This window comes from Onychomys torridus, chromosome 11 (genome assembly GCF_903995425.1).
Source record: "Onychomys torridus chromosome 11, mOncTor1.1, whole genome shotgun sequence".
NCBI classification, from domain to species: Eukaryota; Metazoa; Chordata; class Mammalia; order Rodentia; family Cricetidae; genus Onychomys; species Onychomys torridus.
In genome coordinates, this window is record NC_050453.1 from 61,152,165 (window position 1) to 61,170,939 (window position 18,775).

At 45.8% G+C, this 18,775-nt stretch overlaps 1 protein-coding gene across 1 annotated transcript in view; it reads right to left on the reverse strand.

Moving 5' to 3' along the window:
* Lemd1 (LEM domain containing 1) overlaps positions 1-16,118 on the reverse strand; it is a 53,688-nt gene extending 37,570 nt beyond the window's left edge. The window contains exons 1-5 of the mRNA XM_036201979.1: positions 16,082-16,118; positions 14,459-14,566; positions 13,804-13,910; positions 13,668-13,704; positions 10,190-10,260 (exon numbers count right to left, since the gene is read on the reverse strand). Coding sequence (XP_036057872.1) covers positions 10,190-10,260; positions 13,668-13,704; positions 13,804-13,910; positions 14,459-14,540 — 297 coding nt within the window. The 5' untranslated portion in view covers positions 14,541-14,566; positions 16,082-16,118. The remainder of the gene's footprint in view (positions 1-10,189; positions 10,261-13,667; positions 13,705-13,803; positions 13,911-14,458; positions 14,567-16,081) is intronic.
* Between the last annotated feature and the right edge of the window lie 2,657 nt (positions 16,119-18,775).

Below are 18,775 nucleotides of genomic sequence, written 5' to 3' on the forward strand. Positions count from 1 at the left end.
TTTTGAAACCCCAAAACCTGTCTCCCATGACAGGCTTCCCCCAATGAGGCCACACCTCCTGATCCTTTCCAAGCAGGTTTGCCAACCAGGAACAAGTATTCAAACATATGAACCTATGGGGAGCCTCATTCAGACCTCAGTCAAGCCACCTCAGTGGGTAAAGCGCTTGCCAGACAAGCATGAGGACCTGAGTTCAAATCCCCAGCACCCATATAAAAAGCCATGGCCCATCTGTAACCCCAGCACTTGAAGGGGCAGAGAGACAAGCAGATCCCTGGAGCTCTGGGGCAGCTACTGTAGCCACATGGCGAGTGCCAGGTTCAGCAAGACCCTGTCTCAAAAAATCAGGGCCCAGAACAACTGAGGAAGACCCTTGACATCAACCTCTGGCTAGCCCGTGCTCACTGCCCCCCCCACTGGTATCCCACCCACCCATCTCTCTCTCTCTCTCTCTCTCTCTCTCTCTCTCTCTCTCTCTCTCTCTCTCTCTCTCTCACACACACACACACACACACACACACACACAAACAATGGGTAAATCGGACGAGGATCATATAATGTTCTTTTCGGGGACTTTCTGTAAATTTGAAGTAATTTCAAAACAAAACTTTTTTTTTGGTGGGGGCAGGTTTCAAGACAGGGTTTCTCTGTGTAACAGCCCTGGCTGTCCTGGAACTGACTGAGTAGACCAGGCTGGCCTCAAACTCACAGAGATCCACCTGCCTCTGCCTCCTGAGTGCTGGGATTAAAAGCGTGCACAGCACAAAAACATTTTTAAAAGAGCGAAAAGACAAAACAAAGTGAGTAGAAGGTATGTGCTACATCCATCACTGACAAACGACCGGTATCCACAATGTCTAAATCATGCCTATAAACCAAAAAAGTAAACAATCTAATAAAAATGGGCAAAAGACATGGACAGGTATTTCATAAGTGGGAAAATACAAATGACCAATTAATATGAGAAAATATTAGTAATAAGAGAAATTCTATTTGCAATTGTGAATAACACACCCCACCACCACATCTGATAAAAGTTAAGTCTAGCAGTCAGGTGGTGGCGTTGCACAACTTTAATCCCAGCACTCAGAAGGCAGAGGCAGGTGGATCTCTGTGAGTTCAAGGCCAGCCTGATCTACAGATTCAGTTCCAGGACAGCCAGGGCTACACAGAGAAACCCTGTCTCAAAAACCTAAAAATAAAATTAAATTAAACCTAGCAATGCTAAATTGTGAAGATTTAGAATAGTACTGTTCATCTGTTTTGAGACAAGGCCTCACTATGTAGCCCTGGGCTGTCCTCAGACAACCTGCACGGACCAGGCCTCCTCTCTCTCCTAAGAGCTGGGTCTGAAGTGTGTGCCACCACACCCAGCTTAGCAGAATTTAATGCGTGGCTTCTAGGACTGCAGATGGAGGATCCCTTTTCAAATCATAAGACATTTTATAACCAAATATCAAAAGGTACTCATATTCAGCTTTTTTAGGCAAAATCCATCATTTGCATATATTAGCTGTGTTGACCTGTGTACCATGGTGTACCATTGGTGTACCTTGGTCCACCAATCAAAGGACTCAATCCTCCCGAAAAGGCCTTTACTCCCCGACACAAATCCGCTGTCAATGTCTAAGAACAGACACCAGGGGGAGCAGTTTCATCACTAAGGCCGCCTTTCTTCTCTCTTGGTCACTTAAGAGAACTGGATGGAAATAGGGACTAGAAATTCTATTTCCAGTTTTTCTTTTAGCTTTCTATGTGTTCTTGGACACATCATCTCCTTCCTGTACATTTCCTCATCTATAAAGAGAGCCAAGAAGCTTGTCAGGGAGGAAATTCCACCATCAATAATTATCTTCAATAAATCACATCTGGGCTCATGAGTTGTGATGAATGGCGTCTAGTGCCCATGAAGCTGTCCCCATGAGTGCCCTATGGGGAGGAGAGCAGGAAATTCCTTCCGATAAAATGAAGATAGATGTATGCTCTCAGATGGGAAATGATAGTAAAGTCAGTGGCTATATTCCTGGAAGGAAGGGATGGGAAAGACACGCTAGACCATGTGCTCCTAATGGCAGAAGACACCACGATATATTCCGTTTTAGCATCATGGACGGGTTTACCTTGATTAGCATCTTCCAGTTTTTACAGTCCGAGTTTGGCTTCCCTGTGTCTGCCTGCTGCCATGTCGTCTCACTGATCAGTTTCTTTTACATAGAAAGAAATCCACAGGTTAGCAGGTAACTCACAACACACCATGGTCACATGACATCCCCTCTCCTGGGAGGCCAGCGTTTTTTAAGGTAGGATGTGGAGGTTCCTCGCCAAGATGGCGGTTAGCTCCCATTAGTGTATGTCAAAGAGGAGAAGAGAAGGCTTATTAAGTATTTATAAAATGTGCAATTTACACTTCACTTGAGCCCAGCTAGAGTATACAGCTCCTATTGGGAATAAGAATGTTTTTCAGATAATTAACAAACTATTATAGTGATGTTTAACATCAGGTCTTCTAGGACATACTACTTGATCCACACACTTAACGGAAGCCATTTACATTCCCTTGTCTCATTGGGCCTTCTGATACCAACATTTAACCCTAACATGCTAATTGTAGGCCTACAGGGTCTCTTGGGTATCTACAAGGCAAAATAGACATTAAGGCACAGAGAGTAAAAATCCTATTAAAAATCCTATTCCATTTTAATCTTGGAATAACCAACCTAAGAATTTGAAGGTTTTTCTCCCGAGTATCCATGTACCCTGTACACTAAGGAAGTGGAGAGGGGGGACAGGGACACAGATGTGTGAGCAAAAGAATGGAACAGCAAGGCTGTAGGGGTCCTGAGCAGAGGAACTGGGGTGGTATGTGCTCTGGAGTCAGGAAGGGGAGTGAGAGGAGGGACAAGGAGTGTTGCTACATGCAGAGGCCAAGGCAGCGGCGGCAGTGGCGGCGGCAGGGGAGTGATGCAGAGGAGGTAGCTACTGTGACGAGGCCAGTATTTACACATGAGAAATATAGAAAATTGAGCAAAAATATAAATACATGGATGATCATAGAATCCACAATCAGAGGCTAATGGAATTCAGGTTAGAGAAGTGACCCACTGAGAGAAATTGCTAGAAAGAACAGACCACTGAAATGCTGATTGCAGTTGGAGACCAATGTTAATTTCAGACACACCTACACAAATAGTCAGAGACCGATGTATCCGTACATAAACACGGGCATTATATACAAAGCAATACATTTGTGCATTCTGAACAGGCCAGTAGTGATGCTACCTCAGTCTTGGTTTCTAAGTACCACCCTGCTGGCCTGCAATGCCTGAAGTAAAGGGATTCTGGGACAGGGGAAGAGCGAGGTAAGTCTGAAGTGTCTTCTGAGCTGGAAACTAAGAAATGATATAGACTTGTCAAAAAGCGTACCACATCCATCTTCACAAGGCTGCCTCTGGCCAAATCTGGGATAAGTCAAGCATTAAAATGATACTACGATGGTAGAGGCAGGTGGATCTCTGTAAGTCTGATGCCAGCCTGGTCTACAGAGTGAGTTCTAGGACAGCCAGGGCAACACAGAGAGACCCTATCTTGAAAACAAAACAAAACAAAACAAGATACTAAGAAGGTTTCAAATGTAGCTCTATGGTGAGGTGTTTAACATGCTGGAGGGTCAATCCCTAGCAGGGACTTGAGTGTATTTGTATACACACACACATCAAGTAAACTATCTGTCTTAGGGTTTCTGTTGCGGCAATGAAACATCATGACCAAAAGCAAGTTGGCAAGGAAAGAGTTTATTTGGCTTATGCTTCTAGGGAAATCAGGACAGGAACTCACACAGGGCAGGAACCTGGAGGCAGGAGCTGATGCAGAGGCCATGGAGGGATGCTGCTTACTGGCTTGCTCCCCATGGCTTGCTCAGCCTGCTTTCTTACAGAACCCAGGACCACCAGCCCAGGGACAACACCATTCACAATGGGCTGGGTCCTCATCCATCAAATGCTAATTAAGAAAATGGCCCAAACAGGCTTGCCTACAGCTCAATCATATGGAGGCATTTTCCGTTTGTGGTCCACCTCCCCAGATGACTTTAGCTTGTGCCAAGTTGACATAAAACTACCCAGCACACTATTCCTGGGATCTGTGAGGCATTCTCACAAATTATCAGACCCAAGAAAGGGGTCATAGAAACCCAGACTTAAAGGTGGTTCATCAAAAGCACAGGAGAGCCAAGGAGTGGGATTGGAACCTTCAATGAAAGCAGTTTGGGAGACTGAGCTCTCAACCGTGGGACCTCATGCTAACTCCAGGCAGCTATCGAATTGAACGGTCCATTTCTGTACGAAGAATTGGAATATAAGCTTGTATCTCTCTTTCTCTGTCTGTCTCTGTCTGTCTCTCTGTCTCTCTCTCTCCGCGCGCGCGCGTGTACACACACACACACACACACACACACACACACCACACACACACACACACACACACACACACACACACACACACATTTGGTGTCAAGAATAGTCTGCAATTAAAGGAGAGTATACTGACCCAACAGAATGAAAGCACTGGTCTCCGAAACTGGCCTGGGCATGAGTTATAGGGAGAGACTGAGGCATTGTTGTGCCAGAATGAAGGACATTGAAGCAAGACAACTAGATGTGAGAGGTGCTTCTGGAATGGGACAGTAGCAAAAGGATGCTGCCGAGACAACAGTTGCAGCCGGCGGGTCTGCTCATTGGAGGTGGGCTTGGCCCCGGTCTGAGCATTGGAGGTGGGCTTGGCCCCGAGTGGATCTCTGGAGTGTTAGAGGGTGATTTCCCCTGAGGTCAGCAGAGTGCCTGCCCGAGGGCTGGAGGCTTCTTGTCTACAGTGTGTTCTCAAGAGGGTTCAGAGACACAAGCCACCACACAGCAAAAACGGTATGTGGTAACGTGGTAACAACGTTAACGACGGAGTCTGGTAAAAGAATGCACAGCACTTTCTAAAACTCTCGTCACTCTGTAGCTGTAAAATTATTGCCAAGTAACTTAATTTTAAAATGTTCAAAGAAATGGAAGAGGATGTAGGTAGAAGTTGAGGAGGAGGCCTCATTAGCAGGGGCAAAAATGCTTTTTTTGTTGTTGCTCTCATTTTCTTGAGTCAGTGTCTCGTTATGTAGCTGGCCTTGAACTTGGAGTGCTTCTGGTTTACAGATGTGTGCCACCATGCCCTGCTTACACACACTAGACTTTTAAAAGTTTAGCCTGCCTCCGTTGCATACAGAACGCAGTCTTTAATTATGCCTGAGTATTTACTTATATAAATATTCCTCTGGGCACTCTGGTAAGTCCTGTTCTGCAGCACTCAGCTCAGCGCTGAAGATCTTATCTCCATTACTTTAGTTTTTCACTGTGTTACTGTGTATTGTAGCTAATTAAATACTGTGCTTTTTATGGAACAATCCCGCTAACAAAAACAATAGCCCTCCTTTGTAGCTAAGTATCTTTTATTAGATGGCATAACTACTCTGCTCCAAGCTATATCCCCAGCCTGACTTATATGTTTGAACTCCTCCCCCACACCTCACTAGAAGGCAGAAACCATTATTAGCCTACTTACAGGTGGTGAGCTTACAAACAGCAAAGGGTGGGACCTAGCTAAGTGAGAGGCAGAGCTGGGATTGAGCCCTGGCAGTCTGTCTCTAGCACCCATACTTTTTGGTATGTCTTTTTGTATCCAGAGAATGTTTTAAGGTCTTTTCATAGCTGGGCATGGTGGCATACACCTTTAATCCCTGCACTCAGGAGGCAAAGGCAAGTGGTTCAAGGCCTTTGTGAGTTCAAGGCCATCCTAATCCACACAGTTAATTCCAGGCCAACCAGGTCTGTGTAGTGAGATGCTGTCTCAAAAACAAAAAGGTTTCTTCAGCATAGAAACTATGCCTCTCTGTGCCCATGTTCTTCTTCAAGAAGATTTAAGGTAATATCCTGTGCCCAGAAGTGACACTTACTTAGCTGATAAGCCGAGCCTGGGCAGAAGTTTAACTGTCTTCTGAACTGTTGTCCACTCACTATGACATAAGCACCATCTCTCAAAGCTGTAATGTCTGTCTAAGGGGCAAAATAACAGGCGTGGAATAGGAAATGAGAGAAAGAGGCCATCTACTTCAGTGTAGGAGCAAAGTTCCTTCCAAAGAGGCCAATAGGAACCAGGAAGACCCTCTTCATATGCCTGGAGTTGAATTGAACTCAGAGCAAAGAAGAACCTTTCTACTTTTAACATTTTATGACCTAAACAGAAAGCTCTTGGGCAAAGGGTTGGGAGAGGGGACAGGAAGAGAGGATTCCCAGGCACAGGCTGTGTGTGAGAAGCTTGGAGTGGGATGTGTAGGCAAGTGGCAGGTGAGAGGAGACCACCCAGGCTGAAAGCCAGAGACACTGGGGTTTGGGTCCCAAAGACAGGTTATCTCTGGGCAGAAGCAAGGAAGCCTTAGAGGGGGCAGCATAGCTCTCTCTGTCTCTCTGTCTCTCTGTCTCTCTGTGTCTCCGTCTCCGTCTCTCTCTCTCTCTGTCTCCATCTCTCTCTCTCTCTCTCTCTCTCTCTCTCTCTCTCTCTCTCTCACACACACACACACACACACACACACACACACACACACACACACGAGAGAGAGAGAGAGAGAGAGAGAGAGAGAGAGAGAGAGAGAGAAAGAAAGAAAGAAAGAAAGAAAAGAAAAGAAAAGAAAAGAAAAGAAAAGAAAAGAAAACCCCCCTACCAGCTTGCCAACTGCCCTCTGGCTTTTGGCTATAACATCCCTCTTGAGGTGAAGTGTACACAAACAAATACTTCAATCCTTGGGACTGACCCCAAATGACCATGTGCCTTTTCTGACCAAGACAGTCCTGCCTTACTCTTGTTCCAGTCTCCCGGACTAGTAACCCCCACTCTTTCTTCATCCTGTTTGGGGTGATAAACTACACAGGCACCTTACTCAAATCCCACTTTCTACAAGCTGCCAGTGGAGGCTGTTAGCTCTGTTACAATCAACCGTAAATCCCTTTGAAGAAGGAGACAGGGGGCCTGAGTTATACATGTGAACCTAGCTCTAACCCCAACACTAGAAAGATGAGCCATGTCTAGTCCTTGTCTGGTGAAAAGTGCTACCGACTTCTACACGGAGACCTGGTTAGCTTGTCTTCTTTGCTAGGCATGTGTTTTACTACCGAACGGCACCCCAGTCCTGATCTGGCTTTTTGAGTGGTCTTAATGACCAAATCTGCAGACTATGTAAGTGGCTTGACAAAATACATATCCACTATGTTAAGAAGGGCGTTGCAATTGTCGTAGTCCAAGTCTCAAGATGGCTGTACTTCACTAGGGGCCTGCTAAAATGAAAGAAGGGTGTATTGAACTAGCACAAAGACTCCCTTCTTAGGCACTGACAAGATTGTTTGGTGCAGACCACTGCTCCAAATAGTGTATACCACAGTGTCTACATAAACACACTTTCTATCACCTTTTCAAGGAAACCTAAATGCTTATTTACATTTCCTTCCAGATATAAAGTGGAACAGATGTCGTGGGGGCCTTCTGAACAATCAAAATGCCTTATATAAATCCTTCACATTAAAAGATTCTGTGCCATCACCAACTTTCTATGTAATTCTATTGCCAGTTAAAATATCGATGCAGCTTTGTCTCGGGTTTATGTAAAGCAAAGACTGCGGGCCGCTGCTTCCACTTTTAGGTGTTTTAAGTAAGAAGGTTGCTTTTTGTGCTGTAACCATCTTTGTAAGATCTAGACAAAAGGGTTTTCTGAAGAACTGGGGTTTAGTGAATAGGAAGGATTCCTTTAGAGAGCCATTTAGTAGACTTTTAAAAATCCTTTTAGAAAATGCCATGCTCGCTCAAAATCCCTTCATCAAATCCGAACTGTTTCTGAATGGGAGGCTGCTGCTACAGTCGTGTTTACCTGGGGTTTCTTTTCACTTATTCAAATTCAGCAGGTAGTTTAAATACCAGAATCCAATCGCAACTAACCTATTTGTTGCTAAGACTGTGTGATAGGCTTAGTGAGTACACTTTAGGCCCCCGGCAGGTGTAGGACCCTGGGATGGCTCAGCTAATGAATGGGGTAAAGTGTCATTTCAAAGGGATTCACATGAGTGGCCTTTGAAGCATCTCTTACAAAATCACAGGATTTTAACAGGGGAGAAAAAGAGCAGGGCATGAGAAGACTGAAAAAGAACTCCAGGCACAAGGACCAGCTGGCATGGAGGCTCAGGAGATGCTGTAGCAAATACACCAGGTGCATCTGCTGGGTGAGGAGGGATCCAAGGTACAGGAAGTACCCAAGTGTTTCCATGGGGTAAGACCAGAGAGTGGTGTTCTGACTGAGCCTCTGAGGGTAGATTGGGACTGGGGAAAGTCAGGGGCAGGAACCACTTAGGGAGGTTTCCCAGTTGTTCAAATAAAACCGTAACAATACCAGGGGAGATGGGATAGCAGGAAGAAGAGGAAGAGGGGTTTCTGTAGGGTGGAGGTTGGGGATGGAGCCCGGGGCTTGTATATACTCGTCAGTGGTTACAGCTGAGTTATGTCAGAAGCCCCAGGTTTCTTGGCTGGTTGATTGGTTGTTGGTTGGTTGGTTGGTTGGTTGGTTGGTTGGTTGGTTGGTTGTTGGTTGGTTGGTTGATTGGTTGTTGGTTAATTGGTTGTTGGTTGGTTGGTTGGTTGGTTGGTTGGTTGGAGAGAAGGTCTTGCTGTGTAGCCCAGGCTAGCATGGAGCTTCCATCCTCCCACTTCAGCCTCCTGAGTACTGAGATTAAAGGTACGAATTCCTCCTGGCCCTGTCTGGAATTGTTTTTTTTTTTTTTTTTTTTTTCTAAAAACCCTGACTCCAATCTCTGGAATTTGCAAACGGCTATATATGAGGAGAGGTTATTCCACCAGAGGTCTGGGCCTTAAGCCTGAACAGGGGTGGTGAGCGGTAAGCAGAGGCCTCCTGAGTGGCTGGATGGGAGTGGGAATGTGTTTGCCCCTCACGCCTATCCTGTCCAGTAGCAGGGGGACGGCCATGTGGCAAGGTATGAACACATCCCTCCAACCTGCAAATACTCATGATTGTGAGGGATCATTTGCTGAGCGGATGCAGGGAGGAAGGAAGTTTAGAGACTGAATAAATCAACCTGACCCAGGCCAGTGCCTGAGGAGGGTCTTGGAGGAGTCATCACGGAAGGAAGTGACAGGGAAGCCCATAAAGAAAGAAGAGAGGTCTGGAGCCAGAGGTCTCAGGCATAAGGACATTTAGAGAGCAACACAATTGTCAGGAAGGAAACCCTTGGAGAGGCAAAGCTGGGAATCCAAAAAGCAGAGGCACCAGGCAGACCTCAGAATACTAAGGGACAGCTGGGTGGCGGTGGCACACGCCTTTAATCCCAGCACTCAGGAGGCAGAGCCAGGCAGATAGATCTCTGTGAGTTTGAGGCCAGCCTGGTCTACAGAGTGAGATCTGGGACAGGCACCAAAACAACACGAGAAACCCTGTCTCAGAAAAAAACAAAAACAAACAAACAAACAAAAAAAACCAAGGGACGGAGGGCAGAAAAAGGCCAGGAGAGTCAGAGTGTGAGAACTCCTCAGTCAATGCCAATGCCGCTGTGAGGTGCTGATAGCCTAGGCCTGCCTTCTCTTGCTTGACTACCCGCAGCAGGCAGAGTCTGTTAGATGCAGCTAACTGGTTTCCCCAAGGCATGCCATGAGCAAGCAGTGGGCAGGGCCCCTGAACCAGCCAGGCCCCTCCTGAGGGAGCCCCTCATATGTGTGGCCTCCAGCCTCACTGTGGTGGGGGTTTGGCCACATCTCAGTATCTGGCTGGCAAGGAGAGGAGACTAGAGACTCATGATTATTCTGCATTCATAGTGGGTCCAGACCCAGGTTCAGATGTGAATGTTGAGGTGCAGGTGAGACCTGAAGCTGGCTGAGCCCATAGTGAGTCTTTCACTACGGGGTAAAAGGGACATTGATACTCGGGGTTCTTGGCTAGAACAAAAAAATCATTTCGAAAGGCAGAAGTTTTTCATTAAAAGATCAGCTTTAGACAAGGACTTCAGGACTCTAACAAAATGCAGTGAGCTTCTTTATAGATCTGAAAATGCAAATTCCTCTGTTTAACATATGTGTAGAAGTATTTGTGCATTAGAATTGTACATACTTTTTTACATTCCTTGCCTTTGTCTTTTGAGAATTTGATATTTCCTTTCAAAACGATATTTACCGCTGGATCTGGGGAAACAAAGGAAAATAAGCCATGAGAACCTACAAGATAGCAGAAGAAATAAACACTAAGTGTTGTGGGTTTTTTTTGTTTTTTGTTTTTCCTCAGCTGTGGGGTGCTTTCATGAGGGGGAGAAAATTCACAGTGCCCTTTACTGAGAAAAGAGCCTTCCTTCCAGAGCTGCAGGAGCAGAGTGGGACAAGCTCAGGACAAGCTCAGGGGAACACGGCTGGCTGTCATGTTTGTATGCCTCTGAGAGGCGTAAGCTAGCAGGCTGCTCTCTGGGCGGCTGTTTTCAGCCTAGCGTCATCCCTGCAAACCAGCTGTGAGCCCTGGGTGTCCCTGAGTGTCAGGACAGAAAGACTTTCCTCCTCCTCTCTAGAACAGCACCCTGAAGAAGGGGAAGCCAGTGGCTTTCTGATAGAGGGACACAGGCAGCGGAAAGCAACCCATAGTGACACTTTGGGATGCAGGGAAGACACAGCCCGTGTCAGGCCTGGCTATTCATAGAGGCACTTTCTTTTTCTTTTGCTCTCTGGAGACAAGGTTTCACTATTTATTCCAGGCTTCGCCCCCCAGCTGAGGTTCCCCTGTCTCAGCCTCCCCAGCGATGGGATTACAGACGTGCTCCACCACATCAGGCTGACATGGGCATTTCAAGTGAGATACCTGGGAAGTTCCAAGAGGAGGTTGGTGGTCAGGTGTGCTGTCACTCACCTGTGATTCCATCACTAGTGAGACTGAAGCAGGATCACTGCAAGTCCAAGACTATCCTGGTCTAGATGGTGAATCCAGACCTTGTACTACATAGTAAAAGCCTATCTCCCACCTGCCCTCTCAAAAAACAAAAGAAGCAGGACAATTAAAACTACATCCACCCATTGCCCAAAACAATGGATGATAAGGAGAAAAATCTAGTCACTGGCTGTTTGTGTGACCTAATGAACTTCCTATCCTTGCTCTCCTCCCTAGTCCCACCCCCCATCCCAGCAGGGGCTTTTGTGAGTTTCTGGGTCCAGGCTGAGACAGGATGATCCTGTATAAACTCAGGATCATTCCACTGGCACTAGAAGGCTTCTAGTGCCAAACGTGACCTAAAATACACAATTCAGGCTTCCCATGGAGGGCAGTTTTGTGACTGGGGCAAGCACTGGTGGCTGATAGCCCAGGACTTCATGACAAGTGGAGTCTCCACCTCTGACCTGGAAGTTGACATCTAGTAGACCTAGCTGAAAACAGTCAAGCTCCCCAGTGGAAAGCAATTTTCTTCAGTCCCAGCAGAAACACATCTGTGGAGGCTGCATCCTGGGAACTGCAGGGGCAAGGGGTAGGGCACCCTTGGCTCAAACTAGCTTGAGCTGGCCACAGTTTAGCTCTCCAGCTTTGACCTAATGGGTAACCCTGGGCAGTTTCTGTGGATGGACTAGTTCCCTAAGCTTCTTTGCAGGGCAGGAAACAGAGAAGACCCCCCTATCTGAGACAGCCACTTGTCCCACAGTTTCTTGTACACTGGTCCACCTACTGGCCTGTGGGGTCTATCCCTAAATCCTGTTGTCCTTTCCAAACGAGCTGGCTGTGCCCATTGGAGAAATCTCTATGTCCATCCAATATCAATATTTTTTCCCCAGAAAGCACTTGCACTGTTTAATTGAACTGTTAATAAGTATGGGAAATTGTCCTTTTATATAGATCTCACATGCTCCAAAATACAATATGTTCATCAAGTATAGGCTATGAGGTAGAAAGCACAATTTTAAGAAGTAGTTCTGAATTCAAGTCTCAGTTCTGCCATTATTGGTGTGTGCGTGTGTGTGTGTGCGTGTGCGTGTGCATGTGCATGTGCATGCGTGTGTGTGTGTGTGCATGTGTGTGTGCACATGTGCTTCTGAGCCCAGGTGGTCCTCAAGGCCCTGTGCACACTAGGCAAGTGCCCTATATTGAGCTATACCTCCAGCACAACCAGTTCTGCCTTTTACCCTCAAACATACATTGAATCCCTGCTGTGTGAGGCTGGACAGAGAGTGGTAGTGAAGCTAAATGGTTTGGCTCTTCATGCCATATCCCAATGTATGCTCATCTCCTAGGGCCACATCTCAGGGACATGATTTGAAGCTAGTCTCTCACCTTAGTTAGGGTTTCTTTTCTTTTTTTTTTTTTTTTTTTCTTTTTCTTTTTTCCAAGACAGGGTTTCTCTGTGTAACTGTCCTGGATCTCACTCTGGTAGACCAGGCTGACCTCAGACTCACAGAGATCTGCTTGCCTCTGCTGGGATTGTAAGCACCGCCATTGCCTTGGCTTAGTTAACATTTCTATTGCTGTGAAGAGACACCATGACCATGGCAATTCTTATCAAGGAAAACATTTCATTGGGATTGGCTTACAGTTCAGAGCTTTAGTTCATTATCGTCATGGTGGAACATGCTGGCCTGCAGGCAGACATGGTGCTGGAGAAGGAGCTGAGAGTTCTACATCTTGATCCAAAGGCAACAGGAAGTGAACTGTGTCACTGGGTGTAGCTTGAGCATAGGAGACCTCAAAGCCCACCCCCAGTGACACACTTCCTCCAAAAAGGCCACACCTCCTAACAATGCCACTCCCTTTGGGGGCCATTTTCTTTCAAACCACCACATCACTCCAGCTTTCTGACTTCAGCTAAGCATTGTAAGAATTAAAGGGCTTGATATACATCCAGTCCAGAAGATGTGGGCGGCCCACAGTAGGTGTCGCTTCCCTGAGCTCACAGAGGACTCTTAGGAAATGTTTGTGGGATATACACTGAGGACCTCCAAGGCCATCCTTTGAGAGCCCTGGGGACAGAAACTACTGTGGGTGCATGGTTTGTGCTGCTTTACACAGTGTGCCTGTTGGGGCCAAGGCCACCAGAAGCAAAGCCACAGGATTCCAGGGACCACAGCTTCCCACCCACTCACTCATCTCCAAAACTACCGTCAGCAATTTGTATGTGAGAAGTTCAGAGAAGTGCAAGCTGATTCATCCTTCCTTCTGGGTGTGAAATCACCTAATCCAAAGAAAATCACAGTGAAACGTATCCATTTAAGACAAAGCAGGTCTTGAGACCTCACAGGAGGCTGGAACCCTGCCTGTAGGGGCTAATTTTAAGGAATGCACACACGTAAGCCAACTCCAGTTCGGTAAAGGTCTGGCACACTGGCCAGTCCTTCCCCCAACCTCTTATCCAGCCGTGTCTTCTGTGTGAATACAGACATTGCTGTTCAGATTCTTCTGCAGCCCAAGGGCTTATTTTGTAGGCTCTGTGCGCAAGCTCTGTGCAAAAAAGAGGCCACACAGCTATTTCACAGGTCAGCATGCACATCACTGACAGTGTGTAAGTCATGCTGGATAGGGTATTCACAAATGCAAGGCTGCCATCTGGCAGCCCAAAAGACAATGGTACCTTCACTGTCATCGCTGTCCTCAAATCCATGCAGCAGCTTTTGGGGTCTCTTCATGACAGGTAGTTCACAGGGAGGCTTTTGGGGTCTCTTCATGACAGGTAGTTCACAGGGAGGCTTTTGGGGTCTCTTCATGACAGGTAGTTCACAGGGAGGCTTTTGGGGTCTCTTCATGACAGGTAATTCACAGGGAGGTGAGACCAACAATTGTACTAACTTTTTTTCATACATTTTTCTGGTGGAAGCTGAAAAACAACATGGAGAATTGAACTGTTCCGTGTTGTATGCGCAGGGCTCTGAAGGTACCTTTCTTCTAGGACCGTTCATTCCTGGCTAATTATGGCTTTTAGCACTGAAGTGGACCCCACAGATGCTCAAGTCACTTTTACCACTATACAAACAGGCAATGTCTACAGATTACCAATAACCAGGTACTGGATACATCTGAGAGCAAATGGGACACGGTTGTCTGTGAAAATAGATAATGAAAATACAGGGCACATCTAAAAACCCGAGGCGACTAATATAATAATTGGGTTTTCAGTACTGAAACAAAACAAAATAAAAAGAAAACAACAACAAAACACACGTCTCCCTCCCTGGCCGTGTATTTCCCAGTCTGTAAGGACCTGGGCTGTCTGTTACATCTTGCTTCCATATGGCTGTTTTCCTTTTTGTATTTTTAGTGAATTTCGCTGCATATGTCCCTCCTACTTTTCCTTTTCCGATTTAAACTTTGGAAGTAGTTTCTGAGCCACGAAGGAATACCCCCTAATATGAACTGTAGACATACGTAGTATTGGGCCAGATGAAAATCCAAGCTTCTTCAGTTGTTTGTGCAACTCATAGTCACTCAGACACTGCACATCCACCATGGTGACAGAAATTTGGCCTCTGATTCCTTGAAGCAGGAAAATAGTAAACTCATTGAGACAATTTTACAAATAAACGCATCAGCACAGGCACGAAGGCACACCTTACCCCTTCTGCTCTCCCCCAGAGAGTCCTGCTGGGACTGGCAGTCTTGAGGAAGAGCTTGGGGGGCTTCTACTCTACCCAAGGTTCTTAAGGATCAGTGATTTCTAACTTTACTATTCAACTAATGTAAGAAAATTTTCATGAGCAAAATATTTCCATGATGCTCTGGAATTCTGCTCAGGACCCCAGTGCCCCCGAAGATAAACCGTTAATTAAATACGAAAGAGGTGAGAGAGGCTTGTTTTCAGTGAGCTAGAAAAGTTATTTATCGCTGCCCTTCTTTTCCTGAGACTTCTATGGGTGCTCAGAGAAGTCCGGGATTTCAAGCTGTGGTGGTTTTCACATGTGCTGTTTAACACTGAGCACAATGAGATGCAGTTTTCAAAGGATTAAGTTTTTTACTTATATGTATTTTGTGCACATGCACTTGTGTAGAGGGGTGGGTACCACAGGGCACATATGGAGGTCAGAGGACAACTTGGGAATCACCTTTCTCCACCATGTGGATCAACAGGCAAGGACTTTTACCTACTGACCTACGTTGTCAGCCTAATGGTGTTTTCTGGTTTTTGTTTTTAAATTAGCCACTAGAAAACACTGTGGTTGATGGACTGGCATTTGGAAAAAGTCAACGCTTAATTCTTCATACAGATTGAGTTATATAAACTGTCTAAACCTGTACAGCCTCAAGTCAATTAGTTTTATCCTCTTTACCTCTTGATTCCAACCGCCAAACTGACCCCATCACCCACTGAATGAAGCAGAGAAAGGTAGAATCACTCATTTGTGGAGCCCTCCCAGAGGCTTGCCATGCAGGACTTGTTTATTGCACCTCATTTCTAACAGGTCTCAGGGATTTCAATATTTCAGTGATAGCAAGCTAAGTGCTCGGCACAGGAGGCTAGAGTCCCATGTTAAGGAATGACTTTGCTTTTATTGGTGCTCAATCAATGTCCAATTAGGAAGCACATCGTAAAGCTAGAAAAAGCCAGGGAGTTGTGACCTATAACAGAGTGCTCCGGAACGCTTGCTTGGGTAATTCTGTGCTCCAAACTGTGCTTCTTTTTGCAAACATGGTCTTGGTTAATGTTAGTTTCCGCCTTCTCTGTGTGTTTGGGAAGCTGGATGAACCTATCCAGAAATCAGTCTAACGTTGGAAAGGAAAAGGGCACTATGGCTCAACAGCTCAGATTTTTATTATTTATTTATTTATTTATTTATTTATTTATTTATTTATTTGGTACTGGAGGCACACTTAGGCAGATCTGGTGACATTTGTTCCAGAGAACAGCTGTCTGCTGTTTCCCTGGCTTCCCAAAAATAACCTCCCAAAGAGCTCTCATCAATTTCAAATGACATTAGACAATTGCCCAGAGGGAACACACATATGGAAGACAAATATTCACATGGAATCCAACAGGATGATTAATCCACTCACCCCTTCACATGGTTGTCTGAAGTCTATGCAGTCAAGCTGGTTACCTAAGCTGGGTGAGTCTCACCCAGTGGTCGCCATGAACACCTGCCCCTTCTTTGCCTGTTAGATATGGTGGTAATCACAATGACAGTGTGACATCAGCAGCATCCCTCCACCCCCGCAACATTGATGGGGAAATTAGATGATGGACTTGAGCTAAGTTCAAACAGAAGGAGGCACTGGCCAGCTTCGGGGGTTGGGTGCTGCGGCGAAAATTTGAAGAGGCTACAAGTTACCATCGTGCACAGGGTATGAGGAGCAGGACATGACCACATGGTGCCAAGAAATGCGGAGGGGAAATGAGAAGTCAGACAAATGCCAGCAGCCAGGCTGCCATCTGAAGTGAAGACTGTCAGGAAGATTGGAGAGTGGAAGAGACTCGGGTACACGTGAAGGATTTTTCAGTTAAGAAAATAAGAGCCAGGCGTCGTGGCTCATGCCTTTAATCCCAGCACTGAAGAGGCAGAAGCAGGCGGATCTCTGTGAGTTTGAGGGTCTACAAAGTGAATTCCAGGACAGCCAGGCCAGGGCTATTACATAGAAAAACCCTGTCTCGAACCCCACCTCCCCCCCAAAAAAAATGTAAAAGAAGGAGGAGGAGGAGGGGCTGGTGAGATGGCTCAGAGGTTGAGAGCAATGACTGCTCTTCCAGAGGTCCTGAGTTCAATTCCCAGCAACCACATGGTAGCTCCCAACCATCTGTAATGGGATCTGATGCCCTCTTCTGGCATGCAGGTGTACATGCAGATAGAGCACACATACATAAAAAATACATAAATAAAATTTTAAAAAGAAAGAAAGAAAGAAAGAAACAAACAAACAAACAAACAAACAAACAAAGAACAGAAGAATCAGGGACTGGCAAGCTGGTTCACTGGGTAAAGACATTTGCCACTAAACTTGAGTTCCATTCCTAGTACTCACATGGAAAGAACTCACACACACACACACACACACACACACACACACACACACACACACACACATTGTGGCATGCAAGTGCTCAAATGTACAACACATACATATGCAATAGATAAATGTGGTATTGTTTGTTTTGGGTTTTTTGTTGTTGTTGTTGTTGTTTTGTTTTTTGGATGGAGGGCATGTTCTGACCGTACGGAAGTCTCGTAGTTTGGGCCTCTTTTAAGCACGTTCATGTCTCATTCCATCCTCTGGATACCCGCAAGACAGCTGAGACATATGTCACCATCACATTGCAAAGCGGAGATCTTATTGTTGCTTTATTTTAGGGAAAGAGCCGTCATGTTAGTAAGCTGGAGCCTTTCAAGAAAAACTGCTGTGGTTTTCAAAACAAGTATGCAAGACAAAATGTAACTGTGAGAAAACACAGTGTGTTCATTAAACACCAGGGAAAAGGAAACCATCTGAGAGGGTCTAGAGGAAAGAGAGGAGCCAGCCTTCCCAGAGTCAACCCCAGCTCCATCCCTTACCATCTGCAGATGACTGAGTTCCCCCTTTTTCTGCAGTGGCAATGACAGCTGGAACTCTCCTCATGAGGAGACTGACATGAGGCCTCCATGATTTAAAGGCATGAGGTACTTGGCACCCAGTAAAGCATACGTATTTCCATTATTTTAGTTATTTGTGAGCCCTGGCCTCAGAGTTTCTGTATCCAGTCTCCTCCACCTGGAGGGCCCATCCCCTTTGCTCTTCTCCTGTAGTCCCGGTGACTTCAGCCTTTTCCAGGACCTGGGAAAGAGTGGAGCATTTTGGGGTGGAGGGCTAGGAAAGCTGTCTCAGTGCTCCCAGACTGTGACTCCCAAGTTTTGAATAGAGCATCAGTTTCCAAACATATGATGTGATCATTTATCAACATCCAAACACTGGATTCACCAGACAAAGACTTAGAAAATTGACACATCCGTTTCAATCAAAGCAAATAAATGATAGGCTTGCCTTATTAGGATGCGGAAGCATTTTGTTTACATGGCCCAGAATTGCTTTCAGCAAAAATCAGCCAGCAGGTGGAATCGCTTCCATTTTAAACAGTGAGACTGTTGGAACAAGACAGGCATTTTTGAGTTACTCTCTTGGTCAAACCCCTGGAATTTGAAACCAATAGGGTTAAACTCAGCTGACTTCAAGCCACATCTTGGGTCGAGCTCCCCATTCTGTAGTTCGTCTTCAGACAGACCATCCTCATGCATATGCATGGTGCTATTGTTGACGCTGTTCCATCAGAGAATTCCTATGCCCTGGGAAAGCCTGAAATGGTTGGCGTCGGTGTGCACAGCCTTCTGTCAGGCTTACCCGTGAGGTTCTGGGCACTGGCTTGTTTTGTTTTTATTCTCTCCATAGCTGTGAAGACATTTCATCCCATGTTTGAGGTGAGTTTAATTGCCAATCGACTAGGTATTCAATATGATAAGGTATCTAAATCCTGAGTTTCCTCCTTTCATTAAAATGTAGATCCAATTTTCTCTTCCCTTAATGCCACATGCTGTTATTAAACCAAAATAATGGAAATAGTAAAAGCCAGATGTCTCTTCAGTCTCAGATTTGATACGGGGGCACAATTTCCTCTCCTCAAGCCTAATCTGCCAGTTATTTACTAACCCCATCCTTCGGAAGAATACACAATTTAAATGTAAATGCAATTTACATAGGGGAGCAGCTAGTAGATTCACAGTTTCA